The sequence below is a fragment of the Canis lupus genome, chromosome 1 (assembly GCF_011100685.1).
Source record: "Canis lupus familiaris isolate Mischka breed German Shepherd chromosome 1, alternate assembly UU_Cfam_GSD_1.0, whole genome shotgun sequence".
Lineage (NCBI taxonomy): Eukaryota > Metazoa > Chordata > Mammalia > Carnivora > Canidae > Canis > Canis lupus.
Genome location: NC_049222.1, coordinates 84,332,021 through 84,352,373, shown reverse-complemented (window position 1 = coordinate 84,352,373; position 20,353 = coordinate 84,332,021). Strand labels below are relative to the sequence as shown.

Here is a 20,353-nt window from a genome sequence, read left to right as displayed (position 1 = left end):
CCTTCATCCTACCCATTAAAAAGAGACATTTGGTTTCTTCTCATATTATTTTGCTTCTCCTTAATGTTTCTGAGTGTCTTAAAAATCTTTTATTTTCACCTCTTTACAATTTCCAAATCTCCAGTTGTACATACCCAACCATCTGTTGGACATTGTCACCAATACACACCAAAACTGAAAATTAATCTCAGCATTTTCCTCTACTTATTCAAGAACCTACTCTTCCTTCCTTAGTTCTACTAATGATATATTCATTCTACCAGCTTCCTACTCATGAAGATTTAGTTTGACTTCTCCCTCACCTTAACCAGCACACTGACCACCAGCACCACCATATCATCATGAATTAGACTTTGTAGCTTTTGCCTGTCAAAATATACCCAACCTTTCCTCTTTTTTTCTTTCATTTTTACTGATGTCATTTTAATTCAGGCCCACATTATCTACGACCTGAAATATTTATTACAAAGGTATTTCCTAGACTCTATGATGGACCTGAATCAGTCATTAGATAATTATTAAATAAACTTTTCACAGTATCCTTTTATCTTCAAAGTCAAAATTCACCATTTTTTTTATTTAATGGCAGTTAGCAAATAACTACTTTCAGTCATAGAGTGTGTGGACATGCCATACTCTGCAGAGGACAAGAGTTCAAATATCCATTATTCATCCGCAAGTGTATTTTGAGCATCTACTGTTTGTCAAGTAAGATGCTAGATTCTGGGGATTCAACACTGAAAAAAAAAAAAATCAGGAAGGTTCCTGTACTTATGGAACTTAGATTTTTAGCGGCTACATCTGGGTTTGATTCACGGTCCCAACATTTTTGGATTTGTGATCTTAAGCAAGCTACTTGAGCCTGTGTTTCTTTATCTTAAAAGAAGGCAGGGGTTAGGAGAGTGAGAAATAATACACACCATGTAGGCTTTTTAAGGAAATAGAAATCAGATAGGCTGATAGATAGTGTAGTTCATCCAATAAATGTTAGCTTTTCTTCCCCCCCTTAATCTGTTTATTTTGTCATTTTCTCCAAAGCTTACCTTACCTCTTATTCCACATCTTGGGATTCATTTTATTTTGGCCCACACACAGTCTTCCGAATTTCTTACATAAAGCACCAGCTATACATTTTTAGCAAATTTTCTCTTTTTTTCATTCTGAAAATTTGTTGAATTTGCATCCATCACTTAAAAATGAAGCAGAACTTAAAAGTACTAAAAGTTTATGAAGACTCTCCAACTGAGGATAAAACTGAGAATAGTAATAAATATGAAAATTACTAGATTTTGCTTTCTTTTATAATTATGTAACCAAATCTAAACACCATTTTTCTTTCTTCCCCAAATTAGGAGAGTTTAAAATGGAAAACAAAACCCAAAAAAACTCTTCTCTTTCCCTGTTTCCTTCCCCTTGGCTCCACCTCCCATTCATTAGAAACTAAGAGGGGACGTTCAGCAGTTTAGCGCCTGCCTTCAGCCCAGGACTTGATCCTGGAGACCAGGATCCAGTCCCACATCGGGCTCCCTGCATGGAGCCTGGCTTCTCCCTCTGCCTGTGTCTCTGCCTTTCTCTCTCTCTCTCTCTGTGTGTGTGTGTGTGTGTGTGTGTGTGTGTGTGTGTGTGTCTCATGAATAAATAAATCTTAAAGAAAGAAAGAAACTAAGAAGAGATCTTATTCAGGTCTTTGATGTATTTCTGGTTCATATCCAGTGGACAAAACGGTGGAAAGCATCCATTCAACCAATAATTGTCAAGTGCCTATAAAGTACCAAGAGCTGTTCCAAACTCTAAGGAAATCCTGGCCCCTGCTCTCATGGAGCTTCCACTCTGACTTAGGAAGCAAAGCTCTGTTGCAGCTGCTGGGGCTGTCGTAATTGCCTCTGTGTGAATACACTTACACTTGCAGGAGATATTGGAGCTAATCTAAACAATTTTCAGACCACTAGAGAAATCTGTATGTTAGAGCATTTTACCAAAGCTTTTCATTCAATCTTTCTTGGATGCCTCCAACAACAGTGAGCTCAGTACTTCACCATTTCCATATTTAATAGGTTTAAATATTTAAGGTTCTTATTTTTTCCTCATTTTCCCAATATTTAAGGTAGCCTTATATATCTTTCTTAACTTTCACAGCCACATAGCACCCCTATACACCCAAACCTTTAGTCACTCCAAATGTAATACTATTATCAATATTGCCAATGTTCCTCCAAGATTCATAGTTCTTTAATACAGTCTCTACAGACTGCCCAGCTCAGCATATGGTGAACCATTACTTCCTATTTTGGTTCAAACACTTTTGAGTTGAAATAATCCCAAGTGCCATGTTCAACCTACCTAGTTGGCTCATAATAAACCCTTGCCTCTGGCAGGATACTTCTTGTCATTATTACACTGTGGCCTTGTAGCTAAACTCGAGGAGTGGGGATATGTCCAGAAAGCAGGTTAGCAGGAACATAAGTGAAATTATATCAGTTCTTGAGATTAAGTACAGTGCTATGTAATCTACTGACTTTTATTTAAAATTACCAAAATTTAGATATCACCTTAGAACATCAGACCCAGAGACAAAAGCAGAGCTTCAAGATTATAGGAAATCAAATACTTTCATAATCATTTAAGTAAATGCCAATTTACTTAATTAATTCACACTGCACTTCATGTGAGCAAGGACATTATATCAATATATTCTTATTGTGCTAATCAAAATATGGATAGTTGCTGGCAGACAGGTTATAAAAAAATCCGATTATACATAAGTATTTTATGACTTTTTGGAAAATGCTGATTTCTTTAAGTCCTGAAGATTTATTTTACAACAAGTGGGTTCCATTCAGTTGACATAATTTGCAACTTATTAGGAAAGCTCAAGAACTCAGTTTTTTTTAATTTTTAGGAAGATCCAAAATGTCCCAGATCACCACAATATAACCAATGATCAACATTTATTCCACTCTAAAAAAGAAATACTTTTGTACCACGATATATGATATAATACAGTTTTGAAAAATGATATAATTTAAGTCTTTACTTCTAATTAATAATTTTTTTCAGGGATCCCTGGGTGGCGCAGCGGTTTGGCGCCTGCCTTTGGCCCAGGGCGCGATCCTGGAGACCCGGGATCGAATCCCACGTCGGGCTCCCGGTGCATGGAGCCTGCTTCTCCCTCTGCCTGTGTCTCTGCCTCTCTCTCTCTCTCTCTCTCTCTGTGTGTGTGTGACTATCATAAATAAATAAAAATTTAAAAAAAATAATAATTTTTTTCAGAAGTTTTCAGAAGAGATTAAAAACTATTTGATACAGCTCTAAGCAAAATCATGCATTGTCGAACCTACAAAGCAAAGGACATAGAAAACTGCTAAGGAAGGGAGAAAGGCACTTGTCATATATATGTTGACTATCTTTTTTAAGAATTACAGATATTGCAGCCAGCAGTAAAAGAAATTTAAGAATTCAGTAAATGTTCAGGAACTTAAGACTAGAAGAAAAGAGTTAAAATTCTTGAATTTCAAAATTTCTCCTTAATCAGAAATAGAAATCTAAAATAATCACAACAGTAATAATTATAGTGTTTACAAAGGCTTTGGAACTTTCAACACTCCTGTGTCTCCGCTTGAAGCACATAAAATTAAAATGTTGTAGTCACAATTTGTTTCTTGACTATTTTATATTCAGTAATTTTTAATGAAGCAACTAAATTAGGCATAACTTAGTGCAGCTTTAATGTGGTTATAATGAATATATTTTACTTGATTAAAAATGATAAAACCAGGGAGCCTTAAATATTATCTTAAAAGATTAACTACTGTGTCAATTACAAATCTAGGGGAAAGGTATTTATAAGAGAATAACTATTCTGAACAGTGACTTCCTTCTGTTCATTTCATTTAATTAAAGACTCAATCAACTTTCACTCTTAATACTAAAATTTTCCTAAATTACACATTGGCTTGCAAATGGAAGGGCATATAGCAGGGCTAAGTCAATTTAGCACTAGGGAGGATTCAGCAAGTAATCCATTTTCTTATTTAAACAGGGAGGGACAAACTACTTGGCCGTGTAGAGTGCAGTAATTAACTAAATAATCGCCAATTTTGCATTGCATTTTTTTTGTCACATGACATAATATGAATAGAGCAAAAAATCAAATTATTTGGGCAGGTGAATGATGATGAGGCCTGCTCTGCCAACAGGTACGCTAATGAGTAGAAGCCTCAATGGCTTAAGACTGAGTAAGAGAAGCAAATTTCTCCCCTCTCTGCTTTGTAGGGGACCAATTAACCTACTATGGTGGGGATGGGGGCGGGGAGTAGATGTGATCACTATGTGTTTACTGTGTCCACTGAGAGAGGAAAACTTGCAAAGGAACAGGTTTGACATATGCACTGGATTTTTATCAAAATACAAATAAATGGTCATAGATGACAGTTTTCACCTAAGGAATACAAAATACTCACGTTTAATTGTCAGTCTCCAATAAATAGAGAAGTGTCTTCTCAAAGCCAGGGGCTTAAGAGTCCTCCCTCCTAGAGCCCTACACGTTTGTCAAATAAACAGCACTTACACAGTCATCCCTCTGGCCTCAGCCATCTCCCTGGCACCACTGAGGTAGCCACAGTTGGGGCTCTTACCCTTGAATAGAGGTAGCGCAATGCCAGGAGATTTTGCAAATGCTAATAAAAATTTCCTTGACGAAAGAAAGTATTACAACATTTTTAAAAAATAATTAAAAAAAAAAAAATAAAAACCACCCTGAAGAAATCTTAAGTGTGTCGTGCTTCCTGTTTTTAGGATTCGGGGCGGGAAGCATCTGAAAGATGGTTTTCAAGGAAGCGGATGGCCCTTGCACGGGACTGCAGTTTGGTCACGCTCAACGTGATGGAAATTGATTGGCGTTTTGCTGCCACGAAAAGCCCCGCCAGAAATTCGGAGTTTACCGAAAGAGGACTCTGCAGAGCGCTGCCAGGCACTCAGAACTCACTCTCGGGGCAGGCGGCGGCTGCGAGAGACGGACGCAACGGGGGACCCGGGCAGCCGCACGGCCGTCGCCTCCGAAAGGACTGGGCAGCGCCTTCCCCCGCCTCCGGGGTCGGACGTGAGTGTCCCCTGCGGGTCGGCGCCCCTCGCGGGCCGGGCCCGCTCCTTTGCCCAGCTCGGACGGTCTCCCCGGCCAGTGTCAGCTCGGGCCGGCCGCGGGCCGCCGCGTCCCGCACCCCCGCCCGCCTCCGGGAAGCGCGGCCCCTCCCCCGCGGCCCCGGCCCCGGCCCCTCCGAGCGCTGCCGGGCGCTGATAGGCGGCGGCGCTGACAGCGGGCGGGGCCTGGGAGTCCCGGCCAAACCCGCCCTCGCGTATAAGCCCCTTCTCGGCTCTCTCTCTCTCCATCTCTCTCCTCTCTTTCTCTCTCGCTCCCTTCCTCCCTGTAACTGAACAGTGAAAATTCACTGGATCCGCTAACAGGCACAGATGTCATGTGAAAACGCACATGCTCTGCCATCCACACCGCCTTTCTTCCTTTTCTGTTTCCTTTCCCCCCCCCCCACCCCTTGCTCCTTCTCCTTCTTCTTTGTAACTAACAAAACCACCACCAACTCCTCCTCCTGCTGCTGCTTCTGCCCTTCCTCCTCCTCCTCAGTCCAAGTGATCACAAAAGAAATCTTCTAAGCCGGAGGCGGTGGCATTTTTAAAAAGCAAGCACATTAGAGAGAAAGAAAAAAGAAAAACAAAAGCAAAACAAAACCCGGGCACCAGCCAGACAGCACCTTTTTTTTTTTTTTTTTTTCCCACCCTTCCTGAAAACAAACAACCAAACAACCATCAAAACAGTCATCACCACCATCATCAAAACTGTTAACATAGCGGCGGCGGCGGCGGCGGCGGCAAACGTCACCCTCCGGCCACGGCGTCCGCCTAAAGGGATGGTTTTCTCGGCGGAGCAGCTCTTTGCCGACCACCTTCTTCACTCGTGCTGAGCAGGATTTTTGGGCTCTCCGGGGTTCGGGCTGGGAGCAGCTTCATGACTACGCGGAGCGGGAGAGCGGCCACACCATGCGAGGTAAGCGAGCCCGCGGACAGCGAGAGGGTCCCCGGTCCGGCCACCGCCGGCCCCTGCGGAGGGGGGAGGGGAGCGCACCCCGCACACGGGAAGGGGCTCTCGGGGCGCGGGGCTGGGGTCCGCGCTCGCAGGTGGGCTGCCGATGGCCTCGGGCGTGCAAAGTTGTGGGAAGGTGTGGATGCCTCTCGGGAGTTCTGGAGGGACGCAGGAGGGCGCTTTTTGGAGAGAGGAGCGGCGCTAGTTGCTTCCTCCCGGGCCAGGAGTTTCGCCGAACCGTTTGTGCTCGTCGCTCTCGGCTGCGGCCGCGGACGCCGGGTGGAGCGGGAGCCGGCGCGGGCTGCGGCCCCACGAGGCGGCTGGGAGCCCCCGGCGCGCGGCGGTGGCCTGCGGGGCTGGGGCGCGCGGGGCGCACGGGCAGGCGGCGGGGCGCGGGGGCGCGGGGGCGCGGGGGCGCGGGCGCACGGACTCACGGACTCGGGCTGGCCCGGCCCTGCCTCGCGGCAGCGGTGGGCAGGGGGGCGCGGGCGCGGGCGCGGGACCCGACGCGGACGCTGCATCGGCCCCCGCGCCCGTCCCTTGCGCCGGCGCTCCGCCCTGGCCAGGTCCGCGTGCTGGAGCCCGCGCGGTCCACGGACGAGCGCCGCCCCGAAAAAGTTGCGCAGAGAAAGTTCCAGAGGACTGAGAAGCCGGCGCCCCCCGCGGCCGAGGATGCTCTTTTTGTCAAGGGGCCGCTGGGTGAGCCCCGGAGCCGAGACCCCCAGCGGCGGCGGCGGCGGCGGCGGGTCCCTGGGGCGAGCTGGCAGCCGCGGGGCGGCGCGCCGGGGGCGGGCGAGAGAGGCTTCCCCTGGGTCCCCTCGGCGCTGCCCAGTGGACGGCCCGGCCGGCTGGACGGAGCCACTACGTCGGTCTCCTCCCCGGCAGTGCCGGGACCTTCGGGTCTCCAGCGCGCTGTGCTCGGACCCGCTCCCCCCCACTTTCTGCTTGGCCACAACTTTACTCTTTTCTTGAAGAGCGGGCCGAGAGCCAGCTTGCCGTGGGGACGTGTGCAAGTCTCCGGGCACCTGCCTCGCCCCGTTTTTTCTTCCTGGCCACTCTACGGCTCTTTGTGGGGCTCTCCGCTACCCGTCGCACGCCCTCCGGGGCCTGGCAACAAACAGAAAGTTGGAGAGGCCAGCCCCGGGCCTCCCTACGTCCCTGACCCGGCGACAGGTGGACTAGGCAGGTAGAGCTAGGGAAGGTCGGACTGCAAACGCTCCTCGTCTTCTAGCCGGCAGTGCACCTCTCCCACTCGCCCCCGCCCCCCGCCCCCCGCCCCCTCCCCCGCCAGCACCTACCTCTCTAGGAGGGCCCTGGGGGGCGGGGCGCAGCGGGCTTGCTCTCGTGCTCCGCACAAAGTGAACCCCGGAGCTTGGAGCTTGGACGCCGGGGCAGGGACTGGCTGGGCGCTGGGACGTGGCAGGAAAGGGAAGGAGGGGGAAGAACAGAGAGGTTGTCCAGGGAAGTGAGTGGGAGGGAGCTAGCCATCCAGGTGGGGTGATGGACCCCGCGAACTCGGAGTGGGAGCTCCGGGGCTTGCGAGCCGGTTCCGGTTGAGTGTCCCAGTTGGGGGTTTGGTCACATGCGGCATCGTCCAGATTCTCTCAGAAAATTGTACTCGGGCAACTGGCGAGTATAGAACCTGTAAGGGAAAGACGCCCCCACCCCAGTCTTTGTTTTGCTGTTTCTGCCCCGTCTCACCACCATCCCCCTCCTTTCGGCTTCCCCTGCTCGGGTCTGGGGCCGCCGGGTCGCCCTTCCCTTACTTCTCCCCTTCCAACATTCCTCCCACGGCAGGACCACGTTCTGATGGTCGGAAACCACGCGTCGTGTCGGCTCCCACCCGGCACTAGGACCTGCGGCGCAAAAGCCGCTCGCTCTCCCCCTTAAATTAAAGAAAGCGGCGGTGCGGGGCAGGAGTGGGTTGTAGCTTGATCGCGCTGCTCCTGAAGCAGCACTATGCCAGACAGTCCGGATCGCCTCGGGCTCCAGCAGCCTGAAGGCTTGAAAGCCAGGCGCTCGCCTAGTGCTCACCTTCAGAAACCAGTCGACAGCCCACACTCACTCGCTTTCCAGAAGGCTGTCACCCTCGCCAAGCTGCCCAGAAGAGTTTACAAGTCCTAACTTAAAGCGGCTCTCCGGCGAGGGGGAAGGGGGTGGGGGGTGCTCGCCCTGGAAGAAAAGGAAGCTTACAAGGTGGCAGAGTCTTTTTCTCCACCTCCCAGGCTCTCCTTTCCTGACCCCTGTGCACTTCCTACAGGCTATGCCCTCCCGCAGCATCAGGGGCTGTTCCTTAAGGATAAGTTGACAAAAGGTCTGGGCTACTCAGACGTCTTGTGGGAGTCAGGGGTTGAACTTGAGTGTGAACTTGAGAAGTGAGAGCGGAAACGAATCAGCTTTCTCTTGTGCCTGGGCTACTAATCAGCCTTACATCAGGGGGAGGGGACGGTTTTGAACTCTGCTTTACAGTGTATCCACTCCATTTCCCCCATACTCCCCCCAACACACACACACACACACACACACACACACACTCCCCATCCCAAGGTGATCCAGTGACTGGGATTTTGGCCTCGGCTTCACGGCTTACATTTGGCAGCTCTCCCAAGTCAGGCCTCTTTGTGTGACCTAAACTTGGTTCAGGATTCAGTGGTCGCTTCGGGACCAATCCAGCAAACCCACCCTCCATCTCCTTCTGCCCCTGGTAGGTCTATGGCAGTTAAGAGACTTTATCCTGAGGGAAGCTCTAGGGTAAGAAAGGGGTTAAGAAGCTCTGATCTTTGAGGTCATTGTCCTGCCCACTGCTGAACTGATTTCGGCTTACTCAGGGCTGGCCTGGGGCGAAGGAGGTTGTATTTGGTGGCACACAAAGCATTTCACTCTTTGTCTGCTAGAGGGTACCACTTGAGTTCTAGTGATGCTACTTCACAGATTACATTATTGAAAAAGAATAACTTCTGAAGATGGAAGGAAAGACTTTTAATTGGGTCGATCCATAGGTGAGAAATGAGTGAGCCCAAGTACGGGTTTCAAGACTCCTTCCTAAGAGGCCTGTCTGTCAGCTGTTTATTACACAGGCGCACAGAAATGGTCGGATTTTTCAGCCCTGCCTCCACAGAAAACCCTGCTTCCCAAAACAGGGGCACAGATGTCGTCGCAATCAATAGGTGATTGTGGCTCCTACGGATTAGAAATCTGGTTTTATGCTTGCTGTAAACAAGGATAGGGCTTGGCTTTTGTAAAGCCCAGTTTTCATCTATTATTTTCAGGTAGTTAATTTTTATTAACTGCTAACTTTAGAAAAGCAGCAGCTTGCTCTCAAGGGTATGGTAGCCCTTTGGAAGTCTGGAGCTCTGAATGTCCTGCCGGCCAGGCCTTTAGATTTCCTAAACGAATTCTCTATCTTAATTTTTTTCACAAATTCCAGTTAAATATTGCTAACCAGAATTCCTATCTTAATTTCTCCCACAAATTCCAATTAAATATTTCTATCCAAGATCCCACCATCCACAAATAATAAAAAAAATTGCTGGAAGGACATCTCTGTCAATAGTCCATTAATAATTGTTCATTAAGTAATCCAGTAAGCTGTCTTACTGAAAAGTGAATGTTTAAACAGCTTAAAGAAAAATTCTAAATCTCTATGTCAAGTATTTTTGGAAAAAAATATTAAGCCAGAAAAATAAAATATTTTCTTAGGTGGTTACATCCTGGGACTCTCTCCTCCCCCCATCCCCATCATCCTGAGTGAATTTACAGCTACTATGGCACAGACGTGTTTGACATTCTCAGCTTTTGGGATATGTATTAGTAGCACCAAGGCTTTTTACTTTTCTAGATCTTCAGATAATCAGGAACTGGGAAACCAGAATGGAAACATAAAGGGAGAAATTCTGAACAGCAGGCCTTATAAACATGAGGACTACAAGATTAAAACTCCTTTGTTAGAATTCATTTAAAACTTAGAAGTCCTGGATTTTACATCAACAGCAGTATAGCTTTTGCTATACTGTTTAGAAAACCCTTGGAAGATGGTTTCTAGAATCATTATTAAAGTGGTTTATGTGAAGCTTTGCTTAAATGTAAATAACGAGTATTTTATACTCTTAGTCAAATACAAATGTTAACATTTACTTATTTTGGTAACAATTTGTTAAATACTAAACTATTAGCAGCCTTAAAAGCAGTTATCTGGTGTGAATGTAATGCAAATACACTGTATTTCAAATTTAAATGTTACAGAATCATGAAACCTAATTTTACAGCACCAAGGACTTTTACAATACCAAGAAAATATTAACTTTTAGGGTTGGTCTTCATGAAAATGATGTTGGAACTGTGTCATAATACCTACTTTTTCCCTGAAGTTAGCATATATAGATAGAATTGGCACCAGGATTTTAACATGATTCAAGTTTTTCTAGATAAAAAAAGGCAAGTGAAACTTTCTTTTCAGCTATTATATCACATTTTATAAACGTGTATCCACCTTTTAGAAAAGTAATGTGACCATTGTAGTTTTTATACTTTTTACTAACAACAGTCCTAAAAAAATAGAAATGTGAATCACAGCACATTAACTAGATTTTTTCCACTGCAATGAATAATATACCTTTAACTTGAAGGACTTAGTATAGGATTCAATTAATATAGAGTTTAAAATTATTCTAGTAAATTATCAAGTTAAAAAATTCTACATAGGTAGGTCTGCTGGTGTTTTGTAAATTTGTAAATAAAGTGAGGTTCTAAATTGTGAACAATAACATTATTGTTACTGTACTTTGGTGAAATTTAAGCCTTACAGATAATTATATGAGGAAATAGGAGAATTAATTCCAAAGTTAAAACCACCAAATTCTGTCCAGATTGTAGCATATCAAAGATGATGAGCATGTGTATTATTCGTGCAAAAGTTGTTAGTGATTGAGGTGACTTAGTACATACATATTTTTTTCTTGTTCTATTACTGAGAAAAGAATTTTTTAAAACTGTCATTTTTGTATCTATTCTATAAAGGCAACACAACATAGAAGTTTTAAATTATACTGCCACAAATTTAATGTAATGAAACATTTTATTGTGATGTTAAAATATACAAAAAAGTAAATATAAGGAGTGGACATTGTGCTTGATAATTAATATTTTGTCTCAATGTAGTTTTACTGTTCGATCCATTCTTATCTAAAGGATAGAAATTAAGTAGACAAATGAAATAAATCTTTTGTAATATAATGAATAATGACCTTTGATAAAATGAGCACTGTACACATAAAGTATTATTCCTGTAATTTTGTAATCATCTTCCAATTACAGCTTCTTGCAAATATTTATCTTACTTTGAATAGAATCTCTGACTTAACAGAATCCCTAGCAGATAATAGCAGTCTTTGGAGGCGTCTGTTGATACACACTGATACACAATATGTATATGTATGTGCCTATAACCACCCACTCAGACAAGAAGAATGAATATTTGAGAGAGAAAATCATTCTTATCTTTGCTTTCACAATCCAGACTTCCAAATTCAAACATATTTAGAGAAACAGACACAACTTTCCAGAGCATTCAAAAGGAAGAAATGAATACATGTGGTACTTGAGTCGCATAAAAAGAAACTGTTAATAGCATCTATTTATAAATAATCTACACAAAACTCCATTATACTACCTAATGATAATTAGAGAGGAAAGGAATCAAAGAATTCAGGACTGCCAAATAAATAAAATATTCCCTCTCAAATTAAGCTACAAATTCATAGATAACAAGGCTTATGCCATGAATTGAAGGATGCCTCCTTTGTAGCACAAGACAAAGGGAGCATAGAGGAATAAATATTGATTGAACTAATCATCTGATGAATAGAAATGAGATTTACCAGTGCACCAATATAATAGGCTATGTTAACTAGTTCTTTCATAGCACATATGCTGCCCTTTCAACCCCTGACCCCATCCATTCAGTTCTTAATGAGGGAAACCACAGGTGTTATAACGGCATTTATAGTGAATCAAGCTAAATATAATAACCATGTGGTTAACTAATGGCATTGAAGGGGTGGGTTCTTATGAAAAGAAATAGTGTGATCAGAGTGTCACAAAATTATTATGCATTGCAAGCCACTTAGAATTTTGGCTCGCTCTGTTCACTTTCAAAATACATCTCTTTGGCCATCAGTATTTCAAGTCCTAGATTGTTTTCCCCTTAATAAGTACAGTTCTAGTCATGCTTATCTGAGGAGTTAAAAATGTTATTCACTACATTTCACCTACATTGCTTTATATGTTGCGTCGTAAAGCGTTGAAAATATTTAAAAATAACATGTAGAAATATACCTTTTTATACTTAATCTAACATGCATTTTTCTTGGTTAGTGCTTATTTCTTAAATATTGGAAATAGAATATAACTTTGTAGTAATGATTATAATTATATGATAAATTTTATTTTAAAATTAAATTGGGATGTTCTTGGCTTAGGCAGGTTTTTTTTTTTTTTTTTTTTTTTTTTTTTAATTTATGATAGTCACAGAGAGAGAGAGAGAGAGAGGCGAGAGAGGCAGAGACACAGGCAGAGGGAGAAGCAGGCTCCATGCACCGGGAGCCCGATGTGGGATTCGATCCCAGGTCTCCAGGATCGCGCCCTGGGCCAAAGGCAGGCGCCAAACCGCTGCGCCACCCAGGGATCCCTTTAGGCAGGTTCTTAAGGCCAAAATGAAAATGTCACCTTTTCCAAAACATGAGGCTAAAAACTTATCCAGAAACATGCTCTTATAAAAGAGCAAAAGTAATTTCTTTGACTTAAGCATGTTCACCTCTGCATGAATGTTTTATTAACTGGCTGGGTATGCTGAGTTTGTAAATTACTTTGCTACAAACTGTATTTGTTGATGTCATTTTTGTGTGTGATTAGTTACCATACCATGTGGTCCTGGGTTATATTTCTCTAATTCAGAGGAATTATAGACATCAGCAAAGAAGGGAAAATTAATCTGATTGTTTACTGAATTATATTTTTTGTTACTAGTCATCACTTTGTACTCATGTGAGCCCACTATCCTGGTACCGTGGTGTATATGAAAGATTTGGGTTGCTTAAAGAAAACTATTACATGGATTTTATCACATAGGAAAGCATTTTTTTGGGAATCCCTGGGTGGCTCAGCGGTCTAGCGCCTGACTTCGGCCGAGGGTGTGATCCTGGAGTCCCGGGATCCAGTCCCACATTAGGCTCCCTGCATGCATCCTGCTTCTCCCTCTGCCTGTGTCTCCGCCTCTCTCTCTCTTTGTCTCTCATGAATAAATAAATAAAATCTTTAAGAAATAAAAGGAAAGCATTTTTTCTGGTGAATATTACAAGAAGTCAGTTTAAATAATATTTTTAAAAATTTTTCTTATGACTATTCAGTAAAGCACCCTTCTTTAAAGACTGTTACATCCATCACCTGAATTTCATTAGAATTATATTGTGATCATGTGACAACAGCAGATATACAATATTTTAATATTTAATCAGAAGTGCAAAAGGTATTCTCTTAATTTGGGCACAAAATCATCCTTAAAAAGAAAACAGCAAAAGCTTTTTTAAAAGGCCTTGGCATTTATAGTCCTCACTTGGCATGGAATAAATAAGTATTACTGGCCACAAAAAAAATATAAAATATTTTATTTTAATCTTCTGTTTTTTAAATATCACTTTCAAATACAAATTTCTTTCCTTATTTGGAACCAGCTAAGTTTCATCCTCCCCCATTCTAAAAACCTTGTCAAAATCATGGATCAGCTCATTTCTCGGACTGCAAAATAAGGTGCACTTTCTAGTGTAAGACTAAGATTATCTTTCCAAGTGTTTCAGTTTTCAGTTTTAATTTTAAAAAGGAGAGGCTCTAAGTTTTCATCTTTTGCAGATACACACACACACACACACACACACACAAATAGAAGTGTATGTGATTTATTCAGGATTTATTGAGCATCTACTCAAAGCAGTGCACAGAGCTGAACTTCAAGAATGCCCAAGTTGGTGGGCACTGGGTGGCTCAGTCGTTTTGAGTGGCTGCCTTCGGCTCAGGTCCTGATCCCAGGGTCCTGGGATCTTGGGATGGAGCCCTGCCTCTGGTTCCCTGCTCAGCAGGGAGCCTGCTTCTCCCTCTATCTCCACCCTCCATGTATGCGTGCTCTCTCTCTCTCTCTCTCTCTCTCTCTCTCTCACACACACACACACACACACACATGCTCTTTCTCACTTACATGCTCTCTCTCAAATAAATAAAATATTTAAAAATTAATAAAAAGAATGTCCAATTTGGTAAACAAATGGCGAGTAAAAGCTATGGTCAAAGCAAGAGCAGAACGGAATGCAGTGGGGACATAATCAGAACAGCTATCCCAGGGGAAGGGATATTTGCAATAGGTCCCTAAAGATGAGCAGAAGTCCAAATTTGGTTAATTTGCTCATCATAAATGAAATTTATTAGTTCATTGTTTGTTGTATTTCCCAGCTGTCTTTTTAGTTGGTACTATGTGAAAGTTAGTTTATCACACTAGAACTCTTCCAAAAAGAGCATATCCTGATGTAGAACAAATAGTAGTATTGTTCTTATTTAAAACTTTTACTAGGTAAATGATTTGCGAGTGACAATTCAAAGAAACCTCTAAGGCAATTTTGAATTACAAAAAGAAAATGTACTGAAGGAGACAAATATTTTTTAAGAGTATGGCTTGTAAAAAAAAATAATAATAGGGATCCCTGGGTGGCGCAGCGGTTTGGCGCCTGCCTTTGGCCCAGGGCGCGATCCCGGAGACCTGGGATCGAATCCCACGTCGGGCTCCCGGTGCATGGAGCCTGCTTCTCCCTCTGCCTGTGTCTCTGCCTCTCTCTCTCTCTCTGTGACTATCATAAATACATTTTTAAAAAAATTTTTAAAAAATAATAATAGTACCACCGGGGAAACAAAGGGGAGAGGGAACACTTTACAGTGTCCTGAGACATTGTTTTTATAAGAGAAATTCTTATTTTTATAAAATAAGGAGATGGGCTGATACCTACAGAGTGTCACTTTTTTAACCTTTAAGATAATACCAGAAAGTAGCCATATCTGCCCTGCAAAATACCTTAGATTACCAGATATCAGAGAGAAGAAACTCTGCTGAAGTAATAGACTATGCAGGCAGGATCTGAGGGCCACAGCGATATTCCTCAAATTCTTCCGTTCTAAGAACTTGGATATAAGATTGAACTCCGAACATTAAACTATCAAATCAGCACATAACGGTTTTGCTGACTTTTGAGCTATTCTTCCTCTTAAGCTTATGTAAAAAAAGGAATATTCTTGGCCTCCTACATGGTAATAAAAATGTAACTGTATGAAGCAACTATTGGTCATGCCCATCCCAGCACTATCTCTAAGATAAATCCCTGATCAAACTGAAAACAAGTATCCAGGCAGGTCCTCAACAAGCTCTTCATTTTGAAGTGATAATTTGGCATTCTGGTCTTATTACATTAGCTCTTGTGAGCTTAGTTCACTTGAATTCTCATGCAAAGATCTAATCCACTCTGAAACACGGGTGAGATCAAGTTTCTGAGGCTACAAAGCTGAAAGCCAGACCGTGGGTTGGGGGGAACGCACAAAGTGAATTCACCATCTGAGACTTCCAGGCGGCCAAGTTCGCTCATGGTCATAACCCTCTGCATTAGCACGAACCTCGCCTTCAAATTTTTACATGGTTAGCATAAGTTTTCTATCTTGAAAACTACGTATATTTATTTAGATCCTGGTTTTTATTTGGAATGTATTAGACTGGGAATGGTGCTCTTCTCTTGTAACATATCCTGATAATAGAATGGCTGTTGTTCTTGATCTGTTTATTTCTTGGACCTCGAAGAATTCAAGAAGTGGCTTAATGACCCCATTCCTTGGGGCTTTTCTAAAGTGGTGAGAGATTGGAAGAGAGAGCACACAAAGACCCCTCTAACTTTTAGAAGCTTGGATCGAAGAGTTATTTAATCAGGCAGCTGTTTTTCGGACACCTCTTCCCTCACCTCTTACTGTGCTCTCAGGGTGCTGGTATGTTACTCGACAATGGACACACAGATCCACTTCATGTTATGCGTGGGCCGATGTGCTTTTCTGGGTGGTGAATGTAGACTGAATTTTTGTGGAGAACAGTGGCTTTACTTGAAGTGACATATGTAAGATGAGTCTAGATTTTCACTCTGGCTGTTATGGAAATATGCCTAGTACTTAGTAAACATTAAACCACTATTTTGATCTTTCCATTAAAAACACTATTTAAAGACAATCTTGTTAAATGGGATCAGAATGTGTTGTTGCCTGTAATTAATTCTGAGACTGGGAAATTCAGACAGTAGTGCTATTTTTATTTGTCTAAATAGTGTAATGAAAATAATTGTAACTAGTTATTTATCGGGCCACGTTTAAAATATGTTTAATTTCACCTGCCCAAGGCATGAGCCATTAAAGTACTTCCTATGTGTTTCATAACACTGCATTAACATGAATTAGACCCTTCTTCTAAATTTCCCAAGTAAAAATTTCAGTTTATCGCTTGCTTGAGCTGGAATGAACATGCAAGTCATATTTTACCATCCAGCAGCTGTTGGCTCCAGATCTCAGAATCAAACAATAATACACAAGTTGAAATAACTTAGACATGTTGAGTTGCTAGTGAATAATTGGCTATCATTATTATTGTCAGGTCAAATAATAAATTCATTACACAGAACATTTCCTATTAACTCGTGCATAAGTTGTGCCTGGCACATAGCAAAGGAATTAAACACTTTTTCTTAAAAAAAAAATAAAATAAAAAGAAGAAACCTTGTTCCAAATTTCCACAGTTATTGAATATGAGCAAATGCCACACAGTCTGCTTAAATAGAGGAACATTTGTTCAGGAAAAACACATCGTATCATTGAGGTACAGTGCTTCTTGGTAATAATCTTTTTTTTAACCAAATAGTTTAGATAAATTCATCTTGAAATTTTTAGGTTCCTAACCTATTTGTCAGTTTGCTCTAAAATTAAGTTTAGAATAAACAGTCTAATATTCTTTTTTTTTTAATGCTGACTACCTTTCAAAAGGCTTAATTCCACTTCCACCCTTGCACATATATTTTCTCATTCTTGTAATTAAAGAAAAAAAGTTAAGTACCAAAGGAACAAAGGAAAGGAGCATCTTTCCCAAGACAGTTCAGAAATATCAATGATAGGAATGCTAATAAGGTAGCATTAACACCTTTCCAGTTGTGTTTTTATTTTGTTCTGTTTACCAGTATTACTGAAGGTCACTTCTGGCTGCCACCCATGTCAGAGTTAGTTAGAATTTATTTTATTTATTGTAGAAAGTGTTCTTTTGTAATGAAATAAATTGATTCTGAATTTCTTTCCACTGCAATTTCATTAATGACTTTTGAAAGGTTATCTAACATGGTTGACATGAATGTTGATTTAGGTCAAACAAAGACTCTTTTATCATAGTGCAATGAGCAAAAAATAAAAACGAACATATGACAACATTATAGCTGGCCCTCAGTGGTGGATCATGCTTACATGCGATTCTTCGAATCTAGATTACTGAGTACTTACAATAGATAATAGGCAATGCCTTCTAAGATGATCGTCTCAAGGAAAGTTATTTTCCTATAAAATTCCTTAAGAGTTCCTTGGATAATTTTTGTTTCACTTGAATTTCTCAGATGTCCAGTGTTGATTACATCCTTTTTTCCTAAATGAGAAAAATAGATGGCTTGTCCATAATTATTTGTTAAAGAGGTTGAGACTAGAATTTGACTTCAGTTGAGGGCTTTTGACTCTAAGTCCAGTTCTATTTTCGTTACTCTGTGTTTTCTTTCTTAGGCTGAACATTTTTTTTTTTTTTTTTTGCCAACTGCTGCACCCATAGCAGACATCGATTACATAGCAGACTAAGCAATTATCATATTTATACTTGGTAAGTGCGATGCACCTCTACTACCATTTGACTAGCATTGGCCCTAAAGATAAAAATTTTACGAGAATTCTCATGGGTGTTTTTGTCACATAAAGAATAGCTAAGAATAAAGTTGTTTTTTACTCAATCACAAGATCCCCTTGAGCAAACAACACTTGTCTGCTGTTTTTATTCCTGAAGTAATGATAATGACATTTACCAGTCTCAGGAAAAATTCAAATAAGTATTATGGACATATCTACAGATTCTAAACAGAAACTATCCACTAAAAAATAATAGCGAATTCAAACTATAAAGAGTAAAATTTTCTCGAAGATTCTAAAATTTAATTTCATAAACTCAAATATCTTCTTTTACAGAGATTTTAAATTTTGAGTAAAATTGTTTATTTACAGACCTTTCCTTTACTAAGATCCTAACCTTTTCTGAATCTACTTCAAAGAAGGAAACAACTTTATGGAAAGTAGCAATAAAGACTGTTGATTTTTAAATATGAAATTCCTCTTCATTCAGTAACCAACATGCACTTACACTACAGTTTGTAATGTTCATCTACTCATTTGTCCCTCAGCTCATTGGTTTTCTCTTACAATGTTTATATTTCTCAGAAGAATTATCTATCTTTGACCATAAGCACTTCAGCAAAGGAATGGGTTGAAGAGCCAAGCATACCACCTACCTGAGTTTAATTAGTTTTGTGATTGACCAGGATTGAAAGTCTCATCAGCACATCATTTGTATCAAAGGCCTATTATCATCCTATCCAATAATGTCTTGTCCAAGCATAAAATATCTTCTTAAGAAAAGAACCTTGAAAACCTAAGAAGGAGCCAGGTCTAATTGTGCCCAGACATTTAAAGAAAAAAATTAAATTTGGCATTAATTCTATATAAATACAGACTTCTGCTATGCCTTAACAATACTGGAATATAATGTGTTTTGCATTTTGGCTGAAACACAATATTTCCTACATCGAGCTACCATTTATATGGTTAATTTTTATTTTTTCAAGTGAACTCCATTCATATTTCTTTAAAAGCACAATTATTAGTCCACTCTTATTGATTTTTCAGGCCTCTTCAGTAAGCTGTGCCTTAACACATAGCTCGAAACACCATCCTTATCCTGTTGTTTATTCTCTAGGACTCGAATTGATCTTATTATATAATGGTCCTGACTCCCACACTAGACTAAATTTGACTACAGATACTATTAGAAAGAAAATGGACTGCACCAGAATCCACATTGGGTTGTCTTCATCTTATATTTAGTACCTAGTGTGTTTACTAATGTCATGTTGAGAAAAATTGTAGGCTTATCTCAGGTGATTCTCTGTTTTACCTCATGTAAAATATCTGCTTCGCTTACTCTGTCTTTTAGAAATAGGGCTGTTTCCTAATACTCATTAATTCTGTCAGTCTTTGCACTGTAGCTGCTCTTAAGGATAATTCTGAAAACATTAAAAAAGGAACTATGTAAACCTGAGAGGAGCTGACAGATGCAGTCTCATCTCTTTACAAATGTAATAGCAGGTAAAATTTATAGTAATTTCTGGCCCATGTTTAGTGCTCTGTAGTTTTCAGTGAGCTTCTATAGACACCACCTGGATAAGCCACATAGCATTTGTACAGACATGCAGGACAGGTCCAAATAGGTAGCTGGGCAAAAGGAAATCCCCAAATATAAACTAAACAGGGCCCTTTTTAACACGTTAAGAATATGATTTCGGGGCACCTGGGTGGCTCAGTGGTTGAGCATCTGCCTTTGCCTCAGGTCGTGATCCCAGGGTCTGGGATTGAGTCCTGCATTGGGCTCCCCATAGGGAGCCTGCTTTTCCCTCTGCCTGTGTCTCTACCTCTCTCTGTGTGTCCCTCATGAATAAATAAATAAAGTATTAAAAAAAAAGGATATGATTTCAATGCCTTAAGATATTGTCCCTAATAAAAACATAAACAACTACTTTCCAAAAAGAGGAAATGTGAATGACTAATAAACATTTGGTGAGAAAGAGCTCAGCCTCACTTATTAAAGAATGAATACAGTTTGAAGGCATCTTTACCTGTCAAATTACAGCAGGTATGTGATGACCTGGACACCCTCATATTCTATTGTAGGTGTTCATATTGATACCATCGTTGAGCCTAGAGCCTTAAAAATGATCATACTCTTTGGTCTAGTAATTCACCTTTTGGCAGAGGAAATAAAGTATCAATAAGATTCTACACCTAAAGACTTGTGCCTAAAGACTTACAGTACTCTCATCATGATGTGTTCAACACAGGGAAAATCTG

General features: G+C 41.4%; 1 protein-coding gene across 2 annotated transcripts in view; it reads left to right on the top strand.

The window, feature by feature from the left end:
• The first annotated feature begins 5,327 nt into the window (after positions 1-5,327).
• Positions 5,328-20,353, top strand: part of RORB (RAR related orphan receptor B) — a 200,334-nt gene continuing 185,308 nt past the window's right edge. Inside the window, exon 1 of one of the 2 annotated variants that reach the window (XM_038527077.1) lies at positions 5,328-6,055. In XM_038527077.1, the coding sequence (XP_038383005.1) occupies positions 6,049-6,055 (7 nt within the window). In that variant the 5' untranslated portion in view covers positions 5,328-6,048. The remainder of the gene's footprint in view (positions 6,056-20,353) is intronic. The other variant, XM_038527076.1, reaches the window with a different exon arrangement.